General features: G+C 42.9%; 1 protein-coding gene across 9 annotated transcripts in view; it reads right to left on the bottom strand.

Moving 5' to 3' along the window:
* Positions 1-15,416: 15,416 nt before the first annotated feature.
* ST7 (suppression of tumorigenicity 7) overlaps positions 15,417-24,812 on the bottom strand; it is a 263,909-nt gene continuing 254,513 nt past the window's right edge. For 4 of the 9 annotated variants that reach the window (XM_082400072.1, XM_082400075.1, XM_082400070.1 and 1 more), the window contains 2 exons: positions 23,378-23,517; positions 15,417-15,761 (listed from right to left, as the gene is read on the bottom strand). In XM_082400072.1, the coding sequence (XP_082256198.1) occupies positions 15,666-15,761; positions 23,378-23,517 (236 nt within the window). In that variant the 3' untranslated portion in view covers positions 15,417-15,665. The other 5 variants (XM_082400068.1, XM_082400071.1, XM_082400076.1 and 2 more) reach the window with 2 other exon arrangements.

The following is a 24,812-nucleotide window of genomic DNA, read 5'->3' as shown; positions in this document are numbered from 1 at the left end:
AAGTGGCTCCTTCTAGCCAAACGTGGCACAATCTGAGCATCAAAATAAACAATAATCATAACAGATTAAAACCTGTTGAATAAAATAGGAATTACAAGTCCTTTCAGATACAAATTAATACACTAATAAATTGAAAGTTGGGAATAGGTTATTTACTTAGTGCCAAAGTCTTCCCCACAAAATACTTTTAATTATAAGGGGAGATGGGAAGAGTTGCCAGGCAGATACACCTTAATCAAACGATCAAAATCTTCATTGCCAGTAATCGTACGAATTGAAAACATATGTAATTCAGTAGGATGCAATGAGAACACAGCATTAATTTTGGAGTAGTCCTGAGAAAGATGTGTATCCTGAATCTAATCATGAGGACATATCAGTCCAAACTGATGGACATTTTACAAAATAACTGACCTTCAATCTTCAAAAGTGTTAAGGATTTGAAACTCAAAAAAAAAAAAAGACTAAGGATCTGTTTCAGAGTGAAGAAAACTGAAGGGACAGGATAACTAAATGCTATGTGTGATTCTGAAGCAGATCCTTTGGCTACAAAATCAGTATTAGGACAATTGGAGGAACTTGGATGGGATCGTTGACAGGGAGGAGTGAAGTTGTTCTGTGTCAGCGTCAGTTTCCTGGTTTTGACAGTCGCACTGTGGTTACACAGAGGAACGTCCTTGTTTATAGGAAATGCACACTGAAGTATTTGGGGGTGATGGGGCATCATGTCAGCAACTAAATCTCAAAAGAAGGTTTATGTACTACACTTCCAACTTCTCTGTAAATTTTTGTTTGTTTCAAATGTCTAAAAAAATAAAGTACAAAAAAGTCAGTCTCTGTGTTTAAAAAAATTTAGCTTTGTTTTAGAGTATGTAATGGGTTGATAGGGGGCCCCCAACAAAGGATACCCACATCCCAGAACCTGTTAATGTGACCTTATTTAGAAAAAGGGTCTTTGCAGATGTGATTTAGCTAAGGGTCTTGAGATGGGAGTGTCCTGAATTATCCTGGTGGGCCCTAAATCCAACAACAAGTGTCCTTACAAGAGACACACAGGGGAGAGACACACAGAGGGCCATGAGAAGATGGAGGCACAGGTTGGAGTGATGCAGCTACAAGCCAAGGAATGCCCGGAGCCACCAGAAACAGGAAAAGACAAGAAAGGATTCTCCCCTGGAACCTCTGGAGAGAGCACGGCCCTGCCAACACTTTGATTTAGAACTTCTGGCCTCCAGAATTGAGAGAGAATAAAGTTTTGTTGTTTTAAGCCACCCAGTTTGTGCTCATTTGTTATGGCAGCCCAAGGAAACTAATACAGAGTACTTTTCTTCTTTCATTTTGTTGGAGACAGAAAACTAGGTAAAGACTGAAAGCAAGATGTGCTTTGGATGTCTTCACCAATTTAGGCTGCATAAGCCAGTAGGGGGACACTCACCCTCTCAGTGGGGCACACTGCAGTCCTGAGAAAAATGACTTTTCTAGGACACGACCCCCCCAAATAGTGCATCCGACCTTCACCATTGACACCTTGGGTGCAAAGCTCTAGGCTTGCTGGGATTCTTCCTAAGGCGGTGGTTCTCATCCAGGAGTGATCTTGCCCCCCAGGGGACATTTAACAATTTCTGGACACATTTTTGGTCGTCGTAACTGTGAGATGCAGGTTGCTACTGGCATCTAGTGGGTAGAGGCTGGGGATGCTGCTAAATGTTTTATAATGTACAGGACAATCCCTCACCACAAAGAACTATCTGGCCTAAAATTTCGGTAGCAATGAGGTTGAGAAGCCCTTCCTTTTTTGTTCTACAAGCAATACCCACACTTCTCTGTCAGGGTAGGAACAGGAGAAGGAAGGAGGAGGCGTTCTACACACACTTCTGGACTGATTTTTTTCATTGTGGTAAGAACAGATAACATGAAATCTCCCCTCTTGACAAAGTTTTTGGCGTACAGTACAGTATGGTTAACTGCAAGCACAGCGTTGTACAGCAGCTCTCTAGACTATATCTATCTTGCATGACTAAACTCTATACCCATGGAACAGCAACTCCCCATTCCACCTCCCCCATCCCCTGACAACCACCATTCTACTTTCTGCTTCTATGAGTTTGAGTACTTTAGATTCTTCATATAATAGAATCATGCTATGACCAGCTTACTTCACTTAGCATAAGGGCCTCAAGGTTCATTCACATTGTCACATAGGACAGGATTCTTTCTTGTTTATGGCTGAATATTATGCCATTGTATATCTATACCACATTTTCTTTATCCATTTATTCACTGATGGACAATTTAGGTTATTTCTACGTCTTGGTTACAATGTTACAATGAACATGACAGTGCAGATATCTCTTCAAAATCCTGCTTTCAATTCTTTGGGATAAATATTCAGAGGTGGGATTGCTGGATCATATGGTAGTACTATTTTTGAGTTTTTGAGGAACTTCTGTACTGTTTTCTATAGCAGCTGTACCATTTTACATTTCCACCGAGAGTGTACAAGGGTTTCAATTTCTCTGTATCCTCTCCTACAATCGTTATCTTTTGTTTGTTTGTTTGTTTGTTTTTGATAATGGCCATCCTAACAGGTGTGAGATGATATCTTGTTGTGGGGTTTTTATTTTGTTTTTTATTCCATTGGTTTTGAAGTGCATTTACCTGATGCTGAACATCTTTCCATACACTTGTTGGCCATTTGTATGTCTTCTTTAAAGAAATGTCTATTCAAGTCCTTTGCCTATTTTTAAGTCAAGTTATTAGTTTTTTTGCTATTGAGTTGTATGAGTTCCTTATATATTTTGGATATTAACCCCATTATTGGTTATATAGTTTGCAAATATTTTCTCCCATTTCATAGGGTTGCCTTTTCACTTTGTTGATTGTTTCCTTTGCAGAGCAGAAACCTTTCAGTTTGTATAGTCGCACTTGTCTATTTTTGCTTTTGTTGCTTATGGTTTTGGTGTCATATCCAAGAAATCATTGCCAAGACCAACGTCATGAAGTTTTACCCTGTGTTTTCTGCTAGGAGTTTTGCTGTTTGAAGTTTTACTTTTAAGTCTTTAATCCATCTTGAGTTGATTATTGTGTATGGTGTGAGACAAGTGTCCGATTTAATTCTTTTGCATTGGATATCCAGTTTTTGCGACACCATTTGTTGAAGAGACTATCTTTTCCCCATTGTGTATTCTTGGCAAACCTGTAGATAATCAGTGGACTGTATATGCATGGGTTGATTTCTGGGCTTTTTATTCAGTTCATTTGGTCTATATGTCTTTCTTTGTGCCAGTATGATACTATTCTAATTACTATAGCTTTGTGGTATATTTTGATATCAGGATGTGTGATGCCTCCAGCTTTGTTCTTCTTCCTCAAGAATGTTTTGGCTATTTAGGGTCCTTCATAGTTACATATGAATTTTAGGATTGTTTTTTCTCTTTCTGTAAAAATGCCATTGGGATTTTGATAGGGATGCACTGAATCTGCAGATCACTTTGGGTAGTATGCACACTTTAACAATATTAAATCTTCCAATTCATGAATATGGGATGTCTTTCTATTTATTTGTGTCTCCTTTAAATTTTTTTGTAGTTTGCAGTCACGTCTTTAATCTCCCTGGTTAAGTTTATTCCTAAATATTTTATTATGGTAAATGGGATTGCTTTCTTAATTTCTTTTTTGGATAGTTCAGTTTAGCCTTCCAGACTCCTTGTATGTCTTCCAGTTCCAGAAGTCGGTGGTTTATAGTAGGATATGGGCTATGGGTGAGATGTGGGGAGCAAGCAGAGGATCTGGGATTTCTCAGGAGTCCCAACCTCACACCTTTCTTTAGGCTGGTCTTGCACTTTACTACTCACACATGAAGAGAGTGACTACTCTACAGGTGACTACTGTAAATTGGTTCTGAACACACCCGACAAAATATCTCTATTCCAACTACCATTGTATAATGGGTGCCAGTGCCCAAGCCATGAACCCTGGGATCTTAAGTTCTCACATGGTACAGCTTGGGAAGAAAACACTTCTAGGATTCTAACCACCACCCCCTTTCCTGCCTCCTTCCTTCTGCTCAGCATTTATTGACCAGTACCAATGCAAACACTCTGATAAACACTGGGAATACAAAGATGAATAAGTTAATAATCTGACAGGAGGATAGAGAGAGACATTAAAATATGAAGTTCTGAGTGTAGTCATAATGGTGTCAATAGAGGGAAATTTTTTGAAAAAGCTACCTATACATGACAGGCAAATCAAATCAGGATTCAGATATTTCATAGGAGAGATGAAGAAAGCATTCTGGAGAGACAAAATTGAAACTAATATCTCAAAGCTTGGTTCAGGCCTTTCTGTGGCAGAAGACTGGCTGTGGGATGTGAGCGCTCCTAATTTTTGAAAATCCAAATGTGCTTTTCAAGTGTCTGGTGAGACCTTTCTGAACTAAAACACATGTAGAGATATTTCTGAAGGCAAATACACACAAGTGCTGACAATTCACACGTATGAAAACGTTTCTTACTGAGACCCAAAAGGAGCTTGTTCGTGCTGCCGTGGATGCCATGGGGCCCCTCGGGTGTGAGGCTGCGTCCGTGGGTATAATCGCAGTGGAGCAAGACAGAGAAATGAGGGCCTGGGGCAGCTGTCATGACTCATAGTCTCTGTTTTTATTTGGATCATGTTGGAAAAGCAGGTGGATTAACTGAATGACCCATCAAGGCATGTCTGTGGCTGTGGTAGCCAGTCATCGTTGGGCAATCTCACTTGACATTTTGATTAAAGTAGGCGATTAAAACACCTACTTACCTACAGCTTGGCTATTTTTAGACTCTAACATTTTCTGGAGTCCAAGGCCCTGTGCAAATATGGGCAAAGATGCTCAAGGGAGTTGAGGAGAAAGGAAGGGGCCCTTCATAGTCCTTAGGTATGAAACTTTAGGAGCAATGCCACTGATTCCCCTCCTGGTGACAGCTGCAGGCACATCAGAGCTGAGCCAGGGACTGCTCAGCTAATTGAAGTGCCCTGTAGGTTCTCTTTGCCCTCAAGAACCTTTCTGATAAATAGCTCTTGACCAGCTCCTTATATGGCTACAGACAGCCCCAAGAGGTTGAGATGTATTTTGGACACAATTGGATTCTCATTTCTCAAGGGTCTCAGGCCTTCGCCTTTGCAGCTGAGGGAGACGGCAGTGGCCTCCAGAGGCTCTCGTGCCTTGGCCCCGTGGCAGTCACTTTTCCTCTGAAGGTTCCCCTTATCTTGAAGAAGAGAGCTGCCTGGCGCTCATCACACTGTGTTGGGCAGCGGCTAAGATAGTTTGAAAGAAGGCATGTGGGGAAATCAGAACTGGCAAAGTTTCACAGGAGAAAAGTGGCTCTTGACTTGTTCACCTTTTGAGAGCCTTTGGGGCCCACTGAGAATAGTCTCATAAGCCCCCTTGGGTACGACATGCTGGCTGTCCAACTGTGTTTGTTTACTCGTAAGAAGAGCCACACCCAAGAGGAGGGTTACTGATGTTGCCTGGCATCAGGTGCCACGTGAGAACTCCAACCCAGAGACTGCACGTGAGGACTTTTTCCCCAGAGGACTGTGGCCCTCACCACAGTCACAAGCTCACAAGCGTGAGCACAATGGATTTTTTCTTGTCCATCGATGGAACTCAAGGCATAATATAGGTTGAAGAAATGGATGAATGGAGCAAAGAAAGAAGCCGGCAGCTCATTAGAACTTTGTGCTTGGATAAAAATATGCTGTCATTGTGGATTTATTGACGTGATTAAAGATTACATGCTGTGAAATCCCAAAAACACTGTCTATTAACGATGCTACAACACAATGCTTAAGAGCATGCTAGCCACAGAAGACAAAACCTTGGTGGCTGTAGAGAACAAAAACTCATTGACGTTAATGCTGCAGAAGGAAAGATACTGTGGCTTTTTGCCAGTGGTCTTGATGGATTCTGGTACAACCACCTCCTGCGTCCCTGATCAGTGCAGCAAACCATCCACAGAAGGCCACAAGCTCCCAAACAGCTGTCACTGTCTAACCTCCTCTCCGGAAAGCTCTAGAGAAAAATATTTTCCACCTTCCCCAGGTAGACTTTTCTTACTGGAAGGCACATCTTCCCTGAGGAGTATAAAAGTGGAGAAGAAAACTTCCAGGAAAAATAAGGAGCCAGGAATAAACAGACAACGCCCTCAGGCTCCACTCAGGACAGCCCATATTTAATGTAGACCTGTAACTGCGGAGTGAGAGCTACTCAGAAATGTATACCCAGGAGTGTAACGAGCTGTAATATATGAACTGATTTTGGAGTCACATGTAATATGCTTAACATAACACTGCAACCAGGGGAGCCATTTTTTAGGAATAAAACAACGAGGGAGAATAAATACCATTAATTCAGAATGAGTGACCTGGGAGTTCCCAGTGAATGGGGGATTTTCTCGCTCTGACATCAGATTCTAATTGCGGAGGGATGATCTTAGTTGTCACTAACCAACTTTTGAAACAAATAATGTAAAATATAATTTGTTAGATATAAGACCTATAGGCCTTGGGGTTGGTGAACACCCCACTTGGTGGGAACCCCAGGAGAGTGACAGTTACTGACTGGCCACCACGGCCAAAAAACCAGTTCTTAACAGGCTCTCTCAGGGTTTTTCTTGGATAACTGGAGAGAAAACAGAGCACATGAATTACGACAGCTGCCCCAATCCTTAATCTCTCCCCTCTGTTTAGCTGTGTCGATATCGATAGACAGTTAAAAGGCCCCAGGACCCTCCTGGGGGTCCATGGCCAACATTCATGGCCAGCACCAAGGGGACTCAGGAGGGGACACGGAGCACCTGATGCCAGTTAGGGAGCATGGCAGGGGTTCGCAGCTGCACCAGCCTGCATTCCCCCCGAATTCTGTCCAGTGGGTCCCAACCTGGTCAGTATGGATGGAATGCCCAGAGGACCACATGCCTTGTTTGTGGGATCCTCCTTCTGATTCAGGACTGATCTTGTCCAGTGTTTTCCACAATGAATATGGTGAGATGTGTAGAAGTATTCTTCATGAAAGAGGATGGTGACCTATGATCTCATGAGGTTAAACAGATTTCTTTTTCATGGGACTTCTCAGGGCTTATGACATTGTGAGTTTCCAAGAGAACGGTAACTGTCGTGATGTGTTCCAAAAAAGCATTTCACCAGACTTAAGCCTTCTCAAAACCCACTGTGGGAAACAGTGGTCTGTGCTTGCTACAGGGTTCCTCTTCCTGTTTCAAGTCCACACACACTATTCTGCTTGTTTTTAGGCTCATATCATCCACTCTGGGAACATTTGTTCCCTGACTCCCATCACACCACACATGGCTGGAATGTGAAGAAAAACATGAAGCCCACCTTGTCTTTGGAGATCTGCTCAGCGTCTGCTTCTTTCTGGCATGTTTGAGAGGCAGTGTTCCCCGGTGCACTTCTCCCTGGGCCTAAAGGTCAGCTGATGAGTACTCTGCCTTGAGCTGGAGAGACCAGGTGGCAGGCAGTCAAAGGCAGGTGAGCAAGCACCCTCTGGCCACACAGCACCAAGGCCAGTGGCCCAGTGCTCAGGCTCAAACCCAGCTCCTCGATTCAGCAGCTGCTCCGTGGGAGGACACTGGCACCCACCTCACACAGTGGCTTGGAGAACCCAAAGAGGCCCTGCACATCAAGGACCCGGCGTGGTATCTGACATACCATAAACACGAACAATGATCATTCAGGGAACATGGGGTGAGAAGAGAGAACACATCCCAAAGAAAACGATAAGTGGGCAAAGTTTTTGCAAAAGCTCCTCATTAAGCTGCTGTTCTAAGAATGGAATAAATACATTTTATTTCATTTCATTTTTTCCTGGAGTTCTATAAAAGGAAGCTCACGTCTTATTTAGCATCACTCTCTCCTCTACCCTGTCTGTCCTACCTTCCTGCCAACATTTATTGAGCTTTTATATTCTAGAATATAGAAGAGCCAGTTCCAGATCCTGAGGGTGTGAAGACAAACGCCATAATGTAGAACTTGAGTTCCCTGTGGTCCAGTGGGTGAGACAGGCAAGTAAATGTACAAATAATGCCATGTGATAAATGCTGCAGTTCAAGGTGCAGTGGGGAGAGCGTGATTCTGTCCCCAGCAACAGTAGGTCCTCAATACATTTTAACTATTTAAAGGACTGAGACAACAAATGAATCTAATTTATACCGGATGTGAAGGTTGTCTTTGATTTGAGGGGCAGACTATCTTTATCTTTCAGATGTTAATTCATATTTTCTCCCTGCATTCTCCCTTCTGTCATTTCAAGCAGGAGTCCAGAGTTGTAGTTCTTTGCCCCAGAAAACTATCAGGAAATCAGCTGAAACTGCCCTGTGTTTGGCAGGATGTGCTGCCCCTGCAGAGACTGTTCTGGGTGACCTGAGGGACAGTGGGGAAGCTGAGAGGCACCAAGGGGTGGCCTGTGGGCCTGCACGCAGCACCCAGACCTCAGAAAGGGGGCAGTGAGGCTCATGTGGGGAGCCTGAAGTGGGGAGGGGCGTCAGGTCCTACAGCCTGTGTGCACGGAAGCCGAGAGCCCCCAGACTTCAGGGACATACTTGCATTCCCTCTAGAATTGTAACCTACTGCCCCCTCCCTGGACAAACACAGACCCACTTTGAAGTTTGCTTGCCTTTTGATGACGGTCAATTGAGGTGTTCGACTCCAGAGTTTTTCTTCCTAAGTTTTTCTTCCAAGTGTTTCTTCCTCAGCTTCAAGGCTGAGGATCCAAGGGACTATGAAATGGACTGGAGCTGGATGTAATAGGAGACAAGCTGGAGAAAGAGGAGAAGAGAACCTGCTTCCCTTCTGCTCTCTGCTCCTGCTGGAGAATCATAGCTACTACTCCGAAGGAGACACATTTATCAGCTGCAGGTCTTCTGTCCCCTGTGCTCTCCAGAGCACGCCTGATAGAGGGCCAGCCCACCTCTGCTTGGACATTCCCATTTCAGTCAATGCCTGTTTGGCCTCAGCCATTCTTTTTTTTTTTTTTTAAGAGGTAGTTAATCAATATACAGTAGAATTCAGAGCTCCTAACCCCATTCTATCATGCCCTTTCCCATATATCATGTTGTCATGCTGTTGTTGTCTTTTTTTAAAATTAATTTATTTATTTATTTTTGGCTGTGTTGGGTCTTCGTTTCTGTGCAAGGGCTTTCTCTAGTTGTGGCAAGTGGGGGCCAATCTTCATCGCAGTGCGCGGGCCTCTCACTATCGCGGCCTCTCTTGTTGCGGAGCACAGGCTCCAGACGCGCAGGCTCAGTAGTTGTGGCTCACGGGCCCAGTTGCTCCGCGGCATGTGGGATCTTCCCAGACCAGGGCTCGAACCCGTGTCCCCTGCATTGGCAGGCAGATTCTCAACCACTGTGCCACCAGGGAAGCCCCCTCAGCCATTCTTTACCCTCAAAAGCCAGAACTTCAAGACTAGCTCCTTCAAGCCCCTGTCTAGCCCCTGCCACCTCCTTTTACATTTCAATTCCTGATACAGCCCGAGCTGTCACCATAGCAGAGCAGAAGCCAAATATGTGATGTGAACTTGTCTTTGCTTGGTGAAGAGCATGGCCATGGGGAGGGGAGAATAAGAACAACAGGAACAGTGGAAGTGACATAAACATGCTTTAGACATTTTAACATCACCCTGAAGGTTCACACTGAAGAAAGATGTAATTTTTTGAAAAAATGTTGGAAACAGGAATCAAAAGTTTACTTAGAAGTAGTACATGGGTGTGAGGTGTCAGGGTTTACTGTATTTGGGGGTAGGTGGTTGAACATCCTTGATGTTTTCATTAGATATTGCAGAGTAACATTAAAAATAAATCCCTTGAAGGCAGCAATGGAGAACCAATTATTAGAAAATGTCCCCAAAGTGATCCCTCCTGGATAAAAAGAAACTAAAACATAAATTTCTAGAAAAGAGTGGAGAGCGCTTAATAGCAAAATCTATGGAACAAGAAAGCTACTTGCAGAGGAAAATTTATAGCCTTAAATACCTCCTTCTTAAAATAATATAAAAAGGTACCAAGTACTCACCTAAGGGAATTAGGAAAATTATAGTTCTTATAAACAAGAGAAACCAGGAAGAAATAATAAAATACAAAACAAAAAGAATGCATCAGTAAATCCAAAACTTTAAGGTAAACTTTGTGAAGCTGATTAAAGAGGGATAAAACAGAGAAAGATAGCAAAAATATACAAAATTAGGAATGAGAAAAGAGAAATTACCACAAATACAGGAGAGATTGAATATATAATATAAATGATATACCCATGTAACTTTGTGGTAACACATTTGATGCCTAGAGAAAGCAGTAATTTCCTAGAAAACGTGCACTCAGCTAAACATAAGAAGTAGAGTATCTGCACAGACCAGTCACCATTGCAGATAGTAAAAAGGGGATCAAAGACCTACCATTAACAAAGCACTAAAATCAGATGTTTCATGTCTGAGTTTTATCTAATCCTTGAAGAGCAGGTAATGTCAGTGTTTAATTATTCTGGGCCATATAAAAATATGGAAAGCTCCCCAATTCTTTTATAAACAGAATGACTTTGCTACTGAAGTACTGACAAAAGAAGTTTAAAAAAAAAATCAACCTTCCCATTTGGTCACATTGTGTTTTCTTGTATACACTGCTAGATCCAATCTGCTAGCATTTAATTTAGAATGTTTACATTTGTATTCCAACAAACACATGCAAGGTGAGGCTATGTGACACTTATGGTCCGGCTGGGAGGAAGTGTCTTTATAGAGGAAAGCCCATCAGAATGGATTTCGATGTCCCCTTATATAGAAAGAGAAGCAGAAGGCAGAAATGCAACTTGGATTCCAGTTGCCATCTTATTAAGTCAGGAACTGTGAACCTTAGGCAAGAAATGTAAGAACTGTGTAAAATCGATCACCTTAAAAATTGCTCTTATGTACTAGTTGCTCTCGTTCTGCCTCTCCACAGATTTGCATAAAACCCTTAAAAAGACCTGAATGCTTGTCCTCAGGGGCAGCAAAGCAAGGCAGGTGCTGGGAAGACAGCACCCTCCCTGGCATCCCGGCCCAGGGAGGTCGGAATGGCAAGAGTGAGTCATGGTTGCTCTCAGAGTTGAGCATAGCAGCTGAAGGGAGAGGTGGAAGAAAGGGATTAGCTCACATGATTAGCTCCTCTCCTGGACCGTGGACTCATTCCCTCCAACAGCCCCTTATCCCCCCTTGTGTCTTCATTCTGTCACCACCTTTTCTCCACCTTTGCGGCTCCCATTCACTCCCTGTACCCATCAAAGCCTAACTTCTGCCTCCCCTGTCCACAGAAATGCTCTAGTCCTCACTGTTAAATTCACAAGGTGCTTTTAAATCCTTGTGTTACATTTCTTTGCTGCATTTCCTGCAACTGGGGTTTCCAACAACAACTCATGCTGGGCCAGTTCCACTTAGCATTGCCTATGGCCTCTCGAACCTTTCATTTAAGACTTATTGCAATCTAGTCCAAACTCAGGTCGAAATCTTTTTCGACTTTGGTTTCCCCATCTGTTAAATCAAATAATTGTATTAAATAATTACTACTTTTTCTTCCATCTCCAAATTACAATTCTAAGGCTTCCCTGGTCCTTTTCTGCTGGAACCAATCTCTCTACTCTGAACATGAATAAAAGTTTATTTGTACCTATCACATACTGCATCGATTTGCTCAACAGATCATTTGAGCATCCACTCCAGGTCAAGAGTTGTGTTGGGGGACGAAGAGGTAAAGAGGCAAGCAAAGCAGACACAGCCCCTGCTCCCAAGAGCAGCACCACTAGATGTGGATATAGGGGTTCAACCTATTCTGAGATAGTTTACTAAGAGCAGCAGCCAACTGCATATGTCCCCCAAGGCTTTGCACGAAGGAGGTAGAGAGAAAAGTTTGCCCAAAGCATGAAAAGCCCTTGTGCACCTCAACCTTACCTGCCTGCTTGACTCTGCTCTTGGATGAAGACCAGGAGGTGGCAGGAAGTCCAGCTGCGAAGGGGACGTGGTGTGGTGCTTTCCCGAACGCTGCCTATTGCAACGCTCATTGGGAAAGATTCAGGATTCTAAACAAAAGGGAAAATAAACCATGTAAAGGACAGTCCTTTTTTTTTAAAGCACTAGATTGAGATTTTGAATAGAGGTACTTTACACTTCAGATAGAGGAGTCAACGTGATTTATCTTTTTCTTTTGCTTAAATAAAAAGAGATGCTTGATCATGCACCATGATCAAGTGGGGTTTATCCCAGGAATGCAAGGATTCTTCAATATATGCAAATCAATCAATGTGATACACCATATTAACAAAAAGAAGGATAAAAACCATATGATCATCTCAACAGATGCAGAAAAAGCTTTCGACAAAATTCAACACCCATTTATGACAAAAACCCTCCAGAAAGTAGGCACAGATGGAACTTACCTCAACATAATAAAGGCCATATATGACAAACCCACAGCCAACATGGTTCTCAATGGTGAAAAACTGAAACCATTTCCATTAAGATCAGGAACAACACAAGGTTGTCCACTTTCACCACTATTATTCAACATAGTTTTGGAAGTTTTAGCCACAGCAATCAGAGAAGAAAAGAAATAAAAGGAATCCAAATCGGAAAAGAAGAAGCTGTCACTGTTTGCAGATGACATGATACTATAGAGAATCCTAAATATGCTACCAGAAAACTACTAGAGCTAATCAATGAATTTGGTAAAGCAGCAGCATACAAAATTAATGGACAGAAATCTCTTGCATTCCTATACACTAATGATGAAAAATCTGAAAGAGAAATTAAGGAAACACTCCCATTTACCATTGCAACATAAAGAATGAAATACCTAGGAATAAACCTACCTAAGGAGACAAAAGACCTGTATGCAGAAAACTATAAGACACTGATGAAAGAAATTAAAGATGATACAAACAGATGGAGAGATATACCATGTTCTTGGATTGGAAGAATCAACATTGTGAAAATGACTATACTACCCAAAGCAATCTACAGATTCAGTGCAATCCTTATCAAACTACCAATGGCATTTTTCACAGAATTACAACAAAAATATTTCACAATTTGTATGGAAACACAAAAGACCCCGAATAGCCAAAGCAATCTTGAGAAAGAAAAACAGAGCTAGAGGAATCAGGCTCCCAGACTTCAGACTATACTACAAAGCTACAGTAATCAATACAGTTTGGTACTGGCACAAAAACAGAAATATAGATCAATGAAACAGGATAGAAAGCCCAGAGATAAACCCACGCACATATGGTCACCTTATTTTTTATAAAGGAGGCAAGATTATACAATGGAGAAAAGACAGCCTCTTCAGTAAGTGGTGCTGGGAAAACTGGACAGCTACATGTAAAAGAAGGAAATTAGAACACTCCCTAACACCATACACAAAAATAAACTCAAAATGGATTAAAGACCTAAATGTAAGGCCAGACACTATCAAACTCTTAGAGAAAAACATAGGCAGAACACTCTATGACATAAATCACAGCAAGATCCTTTTGGACCCACCTCCTAAATGGAAATAAAAACAAAAATAAACAAATGGGACCTAATGAAACTTAAAAGCTTTTGCACAGTAAAGGAAACTATAACTAGACAAAAAGACAACCCTCAGAATGGGAGAAAATATTTGCAAATGAAGCAACTGACAAAGAATTAATTTCTAAAATTTACAAGCAGCTCATGCAGCTCAATATCAAAAAAACAAACAACCCAATCCAAAAATGGCCAGAAGACCTAAACAGACATTTCTCCAAAGAAGATATACAGATTGCCAACAAACACATGAAAGAATGCTCAACATCACTAATCATTAGAGAAATGCAAATCAAAACTACAATGAGGTATCACCTCACACCAGTCAGAATGGCCATCATCAAAAAATCTACACACAATAAATGCTGGAGAGGGTGTGGAGAAAAGGGAACCTTCTTGCACTGTTGGTGGGAATGTAAACTGATACAGCCACTATGGAGAACAGTATGGAGGTTCCTTAAAAAAGTAAAAATAGAACTACCATATGACCCAAGAATCTCATTACTGGGCATAGACCCTGAGAAAACCATAATTCAAAAAAAGTCATGTACCACAATGTTCACTGCAGCTCTATTTACAATAGCCAGGACATGGAAGCAACCTAAGTGTCCATCGACAGATGAATGGATAAAGAAGATGTGGCACATATATACAGTGGAATATTACTCAACCATAAAAAGAAATGAAATTGGGTTATTTGTAGTGAGATGGATGGACCTACAGTCTGTCATACAGAGTGAAGTACATCAGAAAGAGAAAAACAAATACCGTATGCTAACACATAATATATGGAATCTAAAAACAAAACAAAACAAAGCAAAATGGTTATGAAAGAACCTAGGGACAGGACAGGAATAAAGACGCAGATGTAGAGAATGGACTTGAGGACACGGAGTGGGAAGAAGGGTAAGCTGGGATGAAGTGAGAGAGTGGCATGGACATATATACACTACCAAATGTAAAATAGATAGCTAGTGGGAAGCAGCCGCATAACACAGGGAGATCAGCTCGGTGTTTTGTGACCACCTAGAGGGGTGGGATAGGGAGGGTGGGAGGGAGATGCAGGAGGGAGGAGATATGGGGCTATATGTATATGTATAGCTGATTCACTTTGTTATAAAGCAGAAACTAACACACCATTGTGAAGCAATTATACTCCAATAAAGATGTTAAAGAAAAAAAAAAAAAGAGATGCTTGGCAGGTGTGACTCATGTAGAAGGCTTTTGAAGATGGTGAAGACAAACGACTACTTTGGTTCAGATCATGAAAACACTCAAAGAACGCTCACATGCAAGCATCAAGAATGCAAACATGATAAAAAAAAAATGACCCTTATGAGAAAACATTTAAAAAATGGCAATGTTGAAAGTGGTCAGGTCCTACAATAGACTATTGGCGCTGTAGCTCTCATCAGAACTTTTCTTCTCACGACAAGTTCTCAGAAAGCAGAAGTAAAATGATTCCTAGAACCACAGTGCTGAGTTCTATTCCATGAGTAGAGTCTCTGAATTGGAACCACCTGGGATGGCACATACATTTTGTTTCATTCATGCTTCCTGTCATTCATGCTGGAAATTTCTTTTGTGCATTTAGCCTATGAGGACATACAGTTTGGGGCTGAAAAAGATGGTACTTTTTAGCCAAAGAGAGTCTGTTTCCTAAGCCACCAACCGTAGGGGTGCCAAGGGCCTGGTGAAAGGAGTTCCACTAGCATAGAAAACCATCGTGTGGCACTGAGCAGATTTGGGGCCTTAGTAAATTAAATGTAACCTGTAGGTTTATTTGGACACAACAATTTTAGGGTTGGAAGACACAACTGGTTGCTGCAATACACAAAAGTTTATTTTTGACTTTTTTCTTTTCTGAAAGCAAAATATAATAGAACCAAACATCAATGAATTTTGTACAACAAAAACAGCTTTTAATATGGAACAGACAGTCCATGAAGGTTTTAAAATCTCGGAACGGCTTCCCTTTTTCAAAGTCATGCTTTCTTGCAGTCCACGAGGAGTTGGCACGAAGAGATGGTGGCAGCCCGCTGGGTGAGGTGAGTGGAAGAACGGGTGGGCTTCCCTAGATCCGAGTCAGCTGGTGCCATAGACTGGATGGGAGGATGCTTTCCACTTTCTCCATGACAAAGTTTAAGGGGGCAAACAAAGTGCTGAGGAACTGCGAACAAACCAGAAAAGCACAGAAGTCAGGAGAAATCTTGTTCAAGACTACAAAATGAACCTCTCCAACTCATGCTTGCATCTTAAGTCTCTGCATTATAAAAAGTTTCCAAAGGCTACGATTTCATATTTATGTTTGTAGGAAACATTGGTTGACGAACAAACCTACTTTCCAGCTTCTGCGCCCGCCCCCCCGGCTCTGATGGATGAGGGGGAGAAGTGCTGGCTGACAGGCCCTTCACTCCTCTGACAGCTGCCCACAGTTCTGAGGCCTTCCAACCAGCCTTCAGGATCTGAGGGCTGCCCATGGAGATGACCAGTGCCATCAAAAGGGACTGACAGATGGGTGGCAAGTGAGCAGAAGAGTTTAAAAAATGGTGACAACTTCTCCACCTGCTTGCCTAGTTATAGAACTTTAAGTGGAAAAGGCAACAACAACAAAAAAAGTCCAGTTCGTTGTATGGTTGTGAATTGCTTTGGGATCCTATTGCCTCCCAAACACCTGCAGCCCATGTTCTTTTCTCAACTACCTGCTTAGTGGTGAGCATCATGGGAGCCTTGGGGAGGGCAGCAAGCTGGCCAGTCCATGGACGACACGTCCTTGTGGAAAAGGTGCTGCTCTGAGGACAGCTTTGGGATCTCTTTCATTTGGTTACTGAATTCCTTTCTGTTTTTCATGTAGAGAATAATGCTTATTATCTGTGCCTTTTAAGAAAGTCAGGCGCCTTGCCTGAGACTCATTTAATGTAATTTCAAATCTGTTCTGATTATGTTCTCGTGAAGGATCAGCCTCCCTCCACAAGCCATCCAGCATCTGGCAGAAGAGGTGCCCTAACCCAACCAGGCACAAGAGGGGTGTTTGGATGGGTTTCCTTGCTCTCTGTTCAGAACCAAGGTATCGTCTCACTAGGGTTCAATGTCTGGTTCTTGTACTGTGGAGTCCTTTGTCCCAATCCCTTGCCCATAGCACAGCACAGTCTACACCACCAAGAATTTCCCACAGAAGCGTGCTGTAGGACGTGAGTACATACGCAGAGGGGGAACATGGTCTGAGGCCAGACAAGTTAGTAGACCCGCACGTAGTGAAGTTAAGACAGTCTCCTCTACTGTCATATGTTCTATGGATTGTGGGTCCTCAAGAAGGGGTGTGGTAGGCAAGTTTCCCAAATTTACTTGACCTCAGAATCTTTCCTTCTTCTTCTTCTTTTTTTTTTTTTAAAGAACCAGTAGAATGCAAACTGGGAAGGCCTGTACCACATTATGGCAGGACCATCAAGTGCGAGATTTGTGTAACGAAAACTCGAGAGAGTATAAGGTTCGGAACCCTTCTCTGTAGTGCATCTTTTACATCAATTGAATATATTTACTCAGTAAGGCACTTAGGTACTGGGTGAGATATAAAAGCGTCTAGGACAAAAGTCCCACTGTCAGGAAGCTCAAAGCCTAGGCGGTGGGGGAAGGGAGCCACTAAGACCTGTACCCAGCAAAGTAACAATGCCAGGTAGACCACGATAGAGTAGAAGATAGACGCACAAACAAAGCACCAGGAAGGTTCGGGCAAGGGAGAGAATCCATTTTGTCGAAAGAAACAGGAAAAACTGAAAATGAGGTGACTGAAATAGTCCCCAGTGGATGGCTGGGGTATGAAAAGACAGAGATGGGGTAAGAATGGTAAGGAAAGAAATGTGAGCAGATGGGCCTTCCAGGCTCAATAAACAGCTGGAACAGAAAGGGGAAAGCAGCTGGTATGACTAGAAGAGATGGAGGTAGAGTTCAAAAGCAAGTAGAATAACTCTGGGGAGGGCCTTGAGTGCCAGGCTGTTAAGGAACTTGCAGTTAAGAAAAAGGCAGCCACGTTAGTACTTGAGTGAAGGTAGGATGGCTCTTCCCGCAAGTGGGTGTTAGACGTAGGGCAACGCCTGGCAACCTTCTGAAATCATCCTTTGTTGGGTGCACAGTACCACCTGGGATGCTCACCCTACTTAATGAACGGCCTGTCCTTTTCAGTCTAGAGCTGGATGCAGCTGGAAGGCATTGTGGGAGATACTAGGCCCAGGAATGAGTAATTACTGCCCGAGCTGCCTCTGCAAGAGTTTGTAAAATCCTAGTTCTAAGAGGATGACACGGAACAAGTCTACTGATTGTATCAGACCGACATGATAACACTGTAGAATTAAAAATATTTATACATAACATTTATTCATCTGTTTGTAATCAGAGATTGTCAAGGCTCCCTAACACACAGCCTTTGCCTATAATACTCAGCTCCATAAGAAGTAGTCTGGATGAACCAAGGATCCTGACATCCTGACAGGGGCTGGAAGATGAGGCCCAGTGAACAAGGTGATTTTGCTGGTGAAGTTATCATATCCTGCAAACCTAATCCAAAACAGATTTATAACCACCAAAGTTGTGACTGAGGTGGGGACAACTGATGCATTAGCGTGAGCCAGTGTGGTTAGATGATAGGAATCGCTCGAAGTCTACGCCCTGGGCGACTTCATACACTAAACGGGGGGACACCAGGGAACCTCAGCTTGGGTAGCAGAATGAATGGAGATGTTGTTACAAACCTGGTTCAAAATAAAGGCCTGTCTGTTTGCTTAGTTTTGGTCACTGACCTGACTTGGATAAAAAGCATAAAGGGGAGTCCTCTGGAAAGTAAGTGGCAGGCCTCGCCCAGTTTGTGGTCTGTAAATGCCCCTCTTTCCACCCTGCGCAGCAAGATGCAGTGAGCCCTGCCCCCCTGGACACACCTGTGCTTCTCGACCAGGTTCCACAAGAGAATTAAATCCTAATACCTCCCATGTATGTGATCATTTACTGCTCTCCCTCATATCTAGAATGTTCTATCCTTGGGACAATCGAGAAAAGAATGCCTTGAACCCTTTCCTAGAGAGCCTAATTCTCTCGCAGCACCCCAGTTGCGATGTGCACCCTTTGTTACTAGGTTACCTTCCTCCTTAGCAGCCCTCTCCGAGTCCCCCTCCCCATCGCTCACCCACAAGGAAGAAGCAGCAGTGTAATGGGGTGCCTGAAACAGTTAAGCCTTTTCATTTAGTAACCAGACGAAGGTCAGTGGCTTTCATCAGGAGGTATTAAACAAAAAAAGTTTGGTGGAACATGCTTTGCTTACTTAGGATGCTCACTGGTACTTCTTTGCACGTTTGAAAATCAGTCAACACTTTTTGGCCAAAGACTCAACCAATGCACATAGAGAAACAACAGTTTCACTTAGGGACCTGGGAAATTTTATTGCCTGAAAAGTTAAGTCTGAATGAGCAACACCAGGCAACCCTGGAAAAGCTCATCTATCTCAATGTCCAAAACTTCTGTCCTGGGGGCAGACATACACGGTCCAAAATGCACCATAATTCAATCAGTGTCTTATGGTGAGAAAAAGCAACTGAACTAATAAAAAAGAGAGAGCGACACTTCAATGGCCTGATCCTCCTTTTCCCGAAACACCATTATTTAGAAGAAGGTCATGGCTCGCAACGTGCTTCGTTAACATTTGAAACGCCTCTGCTTATCTGAATAAGTTCCAGGTGCCCTACTGCAATCAGACAATTGACATTTCACTGTAATCAATATCAGACTTCAAAGAGGTCAGGGCCTATAAGTTGAAGACAAGAGTCAGAAGTCAGGGGGCTGGATCTCAGGGAAGGAGAGAGACCAGAGGAGGAAAGACAGGGCCCTTCAAACAGAAGAGGTCAGAATGCTGACCTTCCCACATTCTGTGAGGGGCTGGGTTTGGAATGATCACTTATTTATATGAGCAACCTTATCTTGGTAACCAAACATTCTAGGAAGAGTTAGTCCTAAGTCATTGAGGTAGATTAGATTAGGCGGAGAGAGTTGAAGCCTCTCATTTTACTATTTTCCAGTGGCTCACACTTGGCTGCGGGCTTCCTTACTGGCTGCATATCAACATGTAAACACACTGGAGAGTTCCCAAGCTGCACGCAGCCTGGCGGGTGGCAGTGCGATCTCTCTCCATCTACTGAGTCATTATCCCAGGGACATTATCTCAGGCGAGGTCTGAGAAAATCATTTTCACAAGCTGCAAATGGTTGCAGGCAGCCTATAGGGCGGCTGTGATAACCTGTGGGGGGCTTCACGAGGGGCCTGATGAAGTGACAAGAGTGAAAATGTAGAGAAGACTCCGGAGCAGTTGGGGGGGGGATGGAGGAGGGAGACGGGGCTTGTCTCCTTCAGGCCATCCATCTTCCTTCCCCATGAAATCTCTCCAGACGTTTTAGTACTGCTAAACCTTAATGAAGGGCAAGATGAATGTGATCCTCCAGACAGAGGTTTAAAAGCAAATTTATCTAAACTACTTTTGAAAACTATGAGTAGCTGACCAAACTACCACACCTTGGTAGAGTATAAAATATGAGGACCATAAAGGCAAATTTATATTTTATTTAATCATTTGGTCCTTGACTCAAAAGCAAAGCTTTGGAAACATTAAATGAGGAGAGTGGCCCTTGGTCTAATATCCATAACGAGCACATCTCTGTGATATTCTGGAGGCCACACAGCCTTACCCAGAGAACACCCAGTCGTATTCTATGTACTACCCTCCATTCCTCCCAGCCCTCTCCCCGGGTGACGCAGTTTCAGGCAGTTACTTTATTCAGTACAGGGGCTCTCAGCCCTGGCTGCACACCCAAATCACTAGGGGGGCATCTGAAAACTCAGATGCCCAGGCTGCATCCCAGACCAACTAAGTCAGAGTCCCCAGGATTGGGAGATCAGGCACCTGTCATTTTTAAGCTCCCTAGATGATTTCAAGGAGCAGCCGGGTGAAACTGCTGGTTCCTAGAAACCTGTCACCTCAACAGCTCTGATGTCGCACCACGCACCTGCCAACGGCTGCTCAAAGGCTGGCTTTTTTGAGACCAGTGTTCTTTGAAGGAAATGGTCTTCAACCCCCATCCTTAGAATCGGTGGGGGGCGGGGCTTGTTTAAAAACGCAGATTCCCGGGTGCTAACACTCAAGGCTCTGAACTTCTGGTGGTAGGGCAGGTGAATTTCGTGCACACTAGGGGCTGAGAATCACTGTCCTGATCCTAAATTCCCACCAAGAGCTGCTTGTTAGTTCAATGAAGAATTGTCTAATGTTGTAAATGTATTCTTATTTTAAATTTTACTACATGACACTCTAATCTACTCGGACTTTTGGTAACTGCTTTAACTCAGAGGTTGGCTTGGGAATAGAAGCAAATAATGAATAGCATAGGCCCATAAACTAGCGAGCATCCAAGGAGGCAGCTTGGGTAATACTGGGTTCAGGAATCATATCATGTACAGAAGACTTAAGGAAATTGAAGACATTCTGCCTGAAGAAAAGAGAAGGTAGTAAGTTAGAGGTGAGAGGTGGCCATGAATATATTAGTTGCCTCAAGAAATTGCAAGAGGAAGTAGAGTTGTTCACTATAGTTTTGGAGAGTAGAATAGGAAATAAGTGGAAATTAAAGGAAGGCAGATTTTATCAGTATCAAGAAGAGTTCTGAGTGATCCAGTACTGAAATGGGCTTCCATGTTGAACAGGTGAACACTCCATCGCTAAAAGTATTCCAGATGAGTCTAAATGACCTTCATCAAGTTACTGCTGAAGGCAATTTAAGGTCCCTTTCAACTCTGTCTGTGATCATAATTATAAAGGAAGAGAAGAAATGCTAAGCTGTATCTAATTTTTTACAGTGATTCTTTCTGCAGAAACCACTACCATTTATTTATTTAATAATCATTTATTGAAAACCTACTATGTGCAAGGCACTGTGCAAAGCTTTGGGGATACAGAGATGAGGAAGACACAGTCCTGCTCGCAAAGAGCTCACATTCTACAAGGGGGTCAGACAAGTTTTTAACAATTATAATACAGTACAATAAACGTAATATAGGTATTCATAGAATACTGTGGGAGCTGAGAGGAGAAACATCTAACTCAGCTTAGGAGAAACTTAGAAAGGAAGCTGAGTATAAGAGAATGAAGAGGCGTTAGTAGACTGGACAAGTGCTGATGGTAATGGGGAAGGGCATTCCATGCAGAGCAAACAGTACGTGCAAAGGCACCGAGGCACACAAAAGCATCTGGGAATGGTGAGTAATTCACTGTGGCCCAAGAGCAGTGTCTGTGCAAGAGTTGGGAGAGAGATGAGGCTGAAGAGGCAAGCAAGGGCCAGATCATAAAGGACCTTGTATGCCATGCTAAACATCTGGGACTTTATCCTGATGCTGGTGGGAAACTACTGGAGAAATTCAAGCAGGGAAGTGACATGCTCAGACTTGCAATTTAGAAAGATCATTCTTGTGTCAGTATGAAAGAAATACTGGCAGAGGATAAGACTGGAAGCAAGGAGACCAGTTAAGACTCTTGCAGGTGTCCAGGCAAGAAACCACAAAGATCCAAACTAAGAGACAGCCATGAGAGAAGAAGGAAGGGAAGAAAAGGTGAATTACATTTACCGAATGCCTAGTGGCTCAGGAGGTTAGAGCCGACAGACTGTGAAAGCCAAGACAGACAGTATATAAGGAGTGAGAGAGGGAAGAGTTTGAGAGGGCTGCCGAGTTTCTGGCTTGAGCAACTGGGTGGATGTCAGTGCCACTGGCGGAGATCAGGAATACAGGAGGAGGAGCAGTTTTGGTGGTGGGGGAAGAAGGGTGATGAGTTCAGTTTTGAAAATGATGAGATTGAGGTGCCGGTGGGATTTCCAGTTCATCTTCAACACGCATGAAAATACTCTTGCAATTCCAGTCCCTGAACTCTGTCGAGCAGAAAATGTCAATCATCTGGAAAGGGATTAAATCAACCCAGCCAAGTTAGAAATCATCCTTTCTGACTCCACTCGCCTTGAAATCAGAATGGAGTTCCAGGGAAACAAGTGATATTCTTTTCCTTATTCCTTCTGTGTGAAACTCCTTTGTGGCAAAATCAGTAAACTTATCCTCACTGCATGTGCAGGCTGAAATGGTCAGTTTTCATCAAGGAAACAATGGTTCTTGGTTGTCAATGCAGATGGCTTTTCTTATTAAAGCTCTTCTCCATAACCCTCTTTAAAGACCCTTAATGGATTTCCATACTTCTAAATATCGTATCTGTATACTTCTTAATACTACACACCCTTCACACCCTCTCAGTTCATTCCCCAAACAAGCCATTTAATTTGTAGACATTAAAACTTTTTAAATTTAAATCATCTTTGAAAATGTAAATTCTATCCTTCTTGAAGGAAAGACCTACAGTATCTGAAGATTAGAAATGACATCATTCAATTTATACAAAACTGAATAATCTCCCAAGTATTTTTCATTTGCTAGGATTCCCTTATTTCTTTAATTCTTTTAGACCTCATGCATTTTTTTAGGGGAACTGCTGAGAATTTTCGTGTCTGTGAAATAGGCAAGGCATGCAGTAACAAACAAGCTACACTTTCTCATGCTGACCCTCAACCCTTGATCTCACTGATGATAATGAAAATTAAACAGTATGCAAAGCATCAATACAAGCACATCCACTTCTACACAACACTCCGCTGTTTCTCTTATGCCGCTTCTCTTGACTTTCCCTGCCCCTTGCCTGCGGCCTCCCCCTCGGCAAATACTCACAGCTTTTGCAAAGACCCCCATGAGTTCCGGGAACTGATGTGTCAGGAGGGCCAGCATGGCTGTGAAGGAACACAATCCAGCAGTAAAGAGAATAAAGAAGGGAAGCTCCTTTTTTGGGTAAACTGAGACTTCATGGAAAGCTGTGGAGAAGATCAAAAGGGAAGTGTTAGGGCTGCAGTAAAATGCATTCTCAGGGAATTTCTATAGGTGGGACTGACTCTTCAGGGCTTTGGCTGAAGCCTGCTGGAAATGAAGAAGGTAGGGCCCTGGAACGAACAAGAGCCAACATTTCAGCCAGCCTTTGGTGGCCTATCTGCTTCTCCCAGGTCCATGTTCAACCTTCAGAACTCTATCTAGGGCATGATAGGGCTAATTTGGGGATGTCACACACTCATGGGCAGGGACAGTAACACTATCTATGCCTAATATACAGTATTTCTTTCGCAAAAGCAAACACAAATAAAACAAAACTTTATTCAAATTATAAAACACATGTTCATTGAACAAAACCTGGAAAATCCAAAGTCAAGTATACTGAAAAAAAAAATCCTCTCTCTAGGTTTTCACTTTCCTGTAATTTTTAAATCATTGTGATAAGGTGATATTAGTGTATCTTGTATTTTTTCCTGGTACAATCTAACTATGTCAGTGGAGGGTGCCACCCTGATAGACATTCAGCGAGGACCATCCATCCATCAATAATGGGAGATTTTAGAGCCTTTCATAACTTTTAAATTTCGAGTGGCCCACACAGAGAGGAAAGCAACTAAGGCTGGCCCAGTGGAGGGGAGCCGTGAGGATGTGTGTGAGCAATACTGCCACTCAAACCAAAGCATTCGAGGGGCTCCATCTTCCTCAGGAAATCCAAGGTCTCAAGCCTTTCCTTGACCTTCCAGCTCTAAGCAGTAATCCACTCTGCTGAAACTGAGGGTGTAGAGGGCCAAGGAGGGACAAAGCACAAACGAGCACATGCACCTGAATCCAGGGATGTCAACCTGCTAGGATTCTTCACGGGTGGACATGTGCTCAGGACCACCGTGGACACTACACCACTCACGTGCAGCATGCAAGTAACATGTAAAATCACCCACCCGCATCCCATCCTCACCCTCAGCACCCAACGATTTTGAGGGGAGATCAGACTTGAACCACTGCATTCAATTAAATAAACATGAGCCATAATTTTCTATTCCAGGACTGTAAAGATTATTCCTAGACAGTTTCTTTTAAGAACTGTAATCTTGTTCTAATAGTGGATCTAACCCCATGGAAACATGATTGGACTCAATTAAAACATTTTAAAAGAGTGTACTTTTCAGAAAACTGCCTTTCTTACCAGAAACCGTAAATGTTAACAAGGATCTCCCTGAAGGGGGAGTCAAAAGGTAAAGTATGGGCCCACCACAGGGACTTCTGAAATCAAATCTAATGCAGA

The sequence above is a fragment of the Balaenoptera borealis genome (genome assembly GCF_965194805.1).
Source record: "Balaenoptera borealis genome assembly, chromosome: 7".
Classification (NCBI taxonomy): domain Eukaryota; kingdom Metazoa; phylum Chordata; class Mammalia; order Artiodactyla; family Balaenopteridae; genus Balaenoptera; species Balaenoptera borealis.
This window is presented reverse-complemented; position numbering and strand designations above follow the sequence as displayed.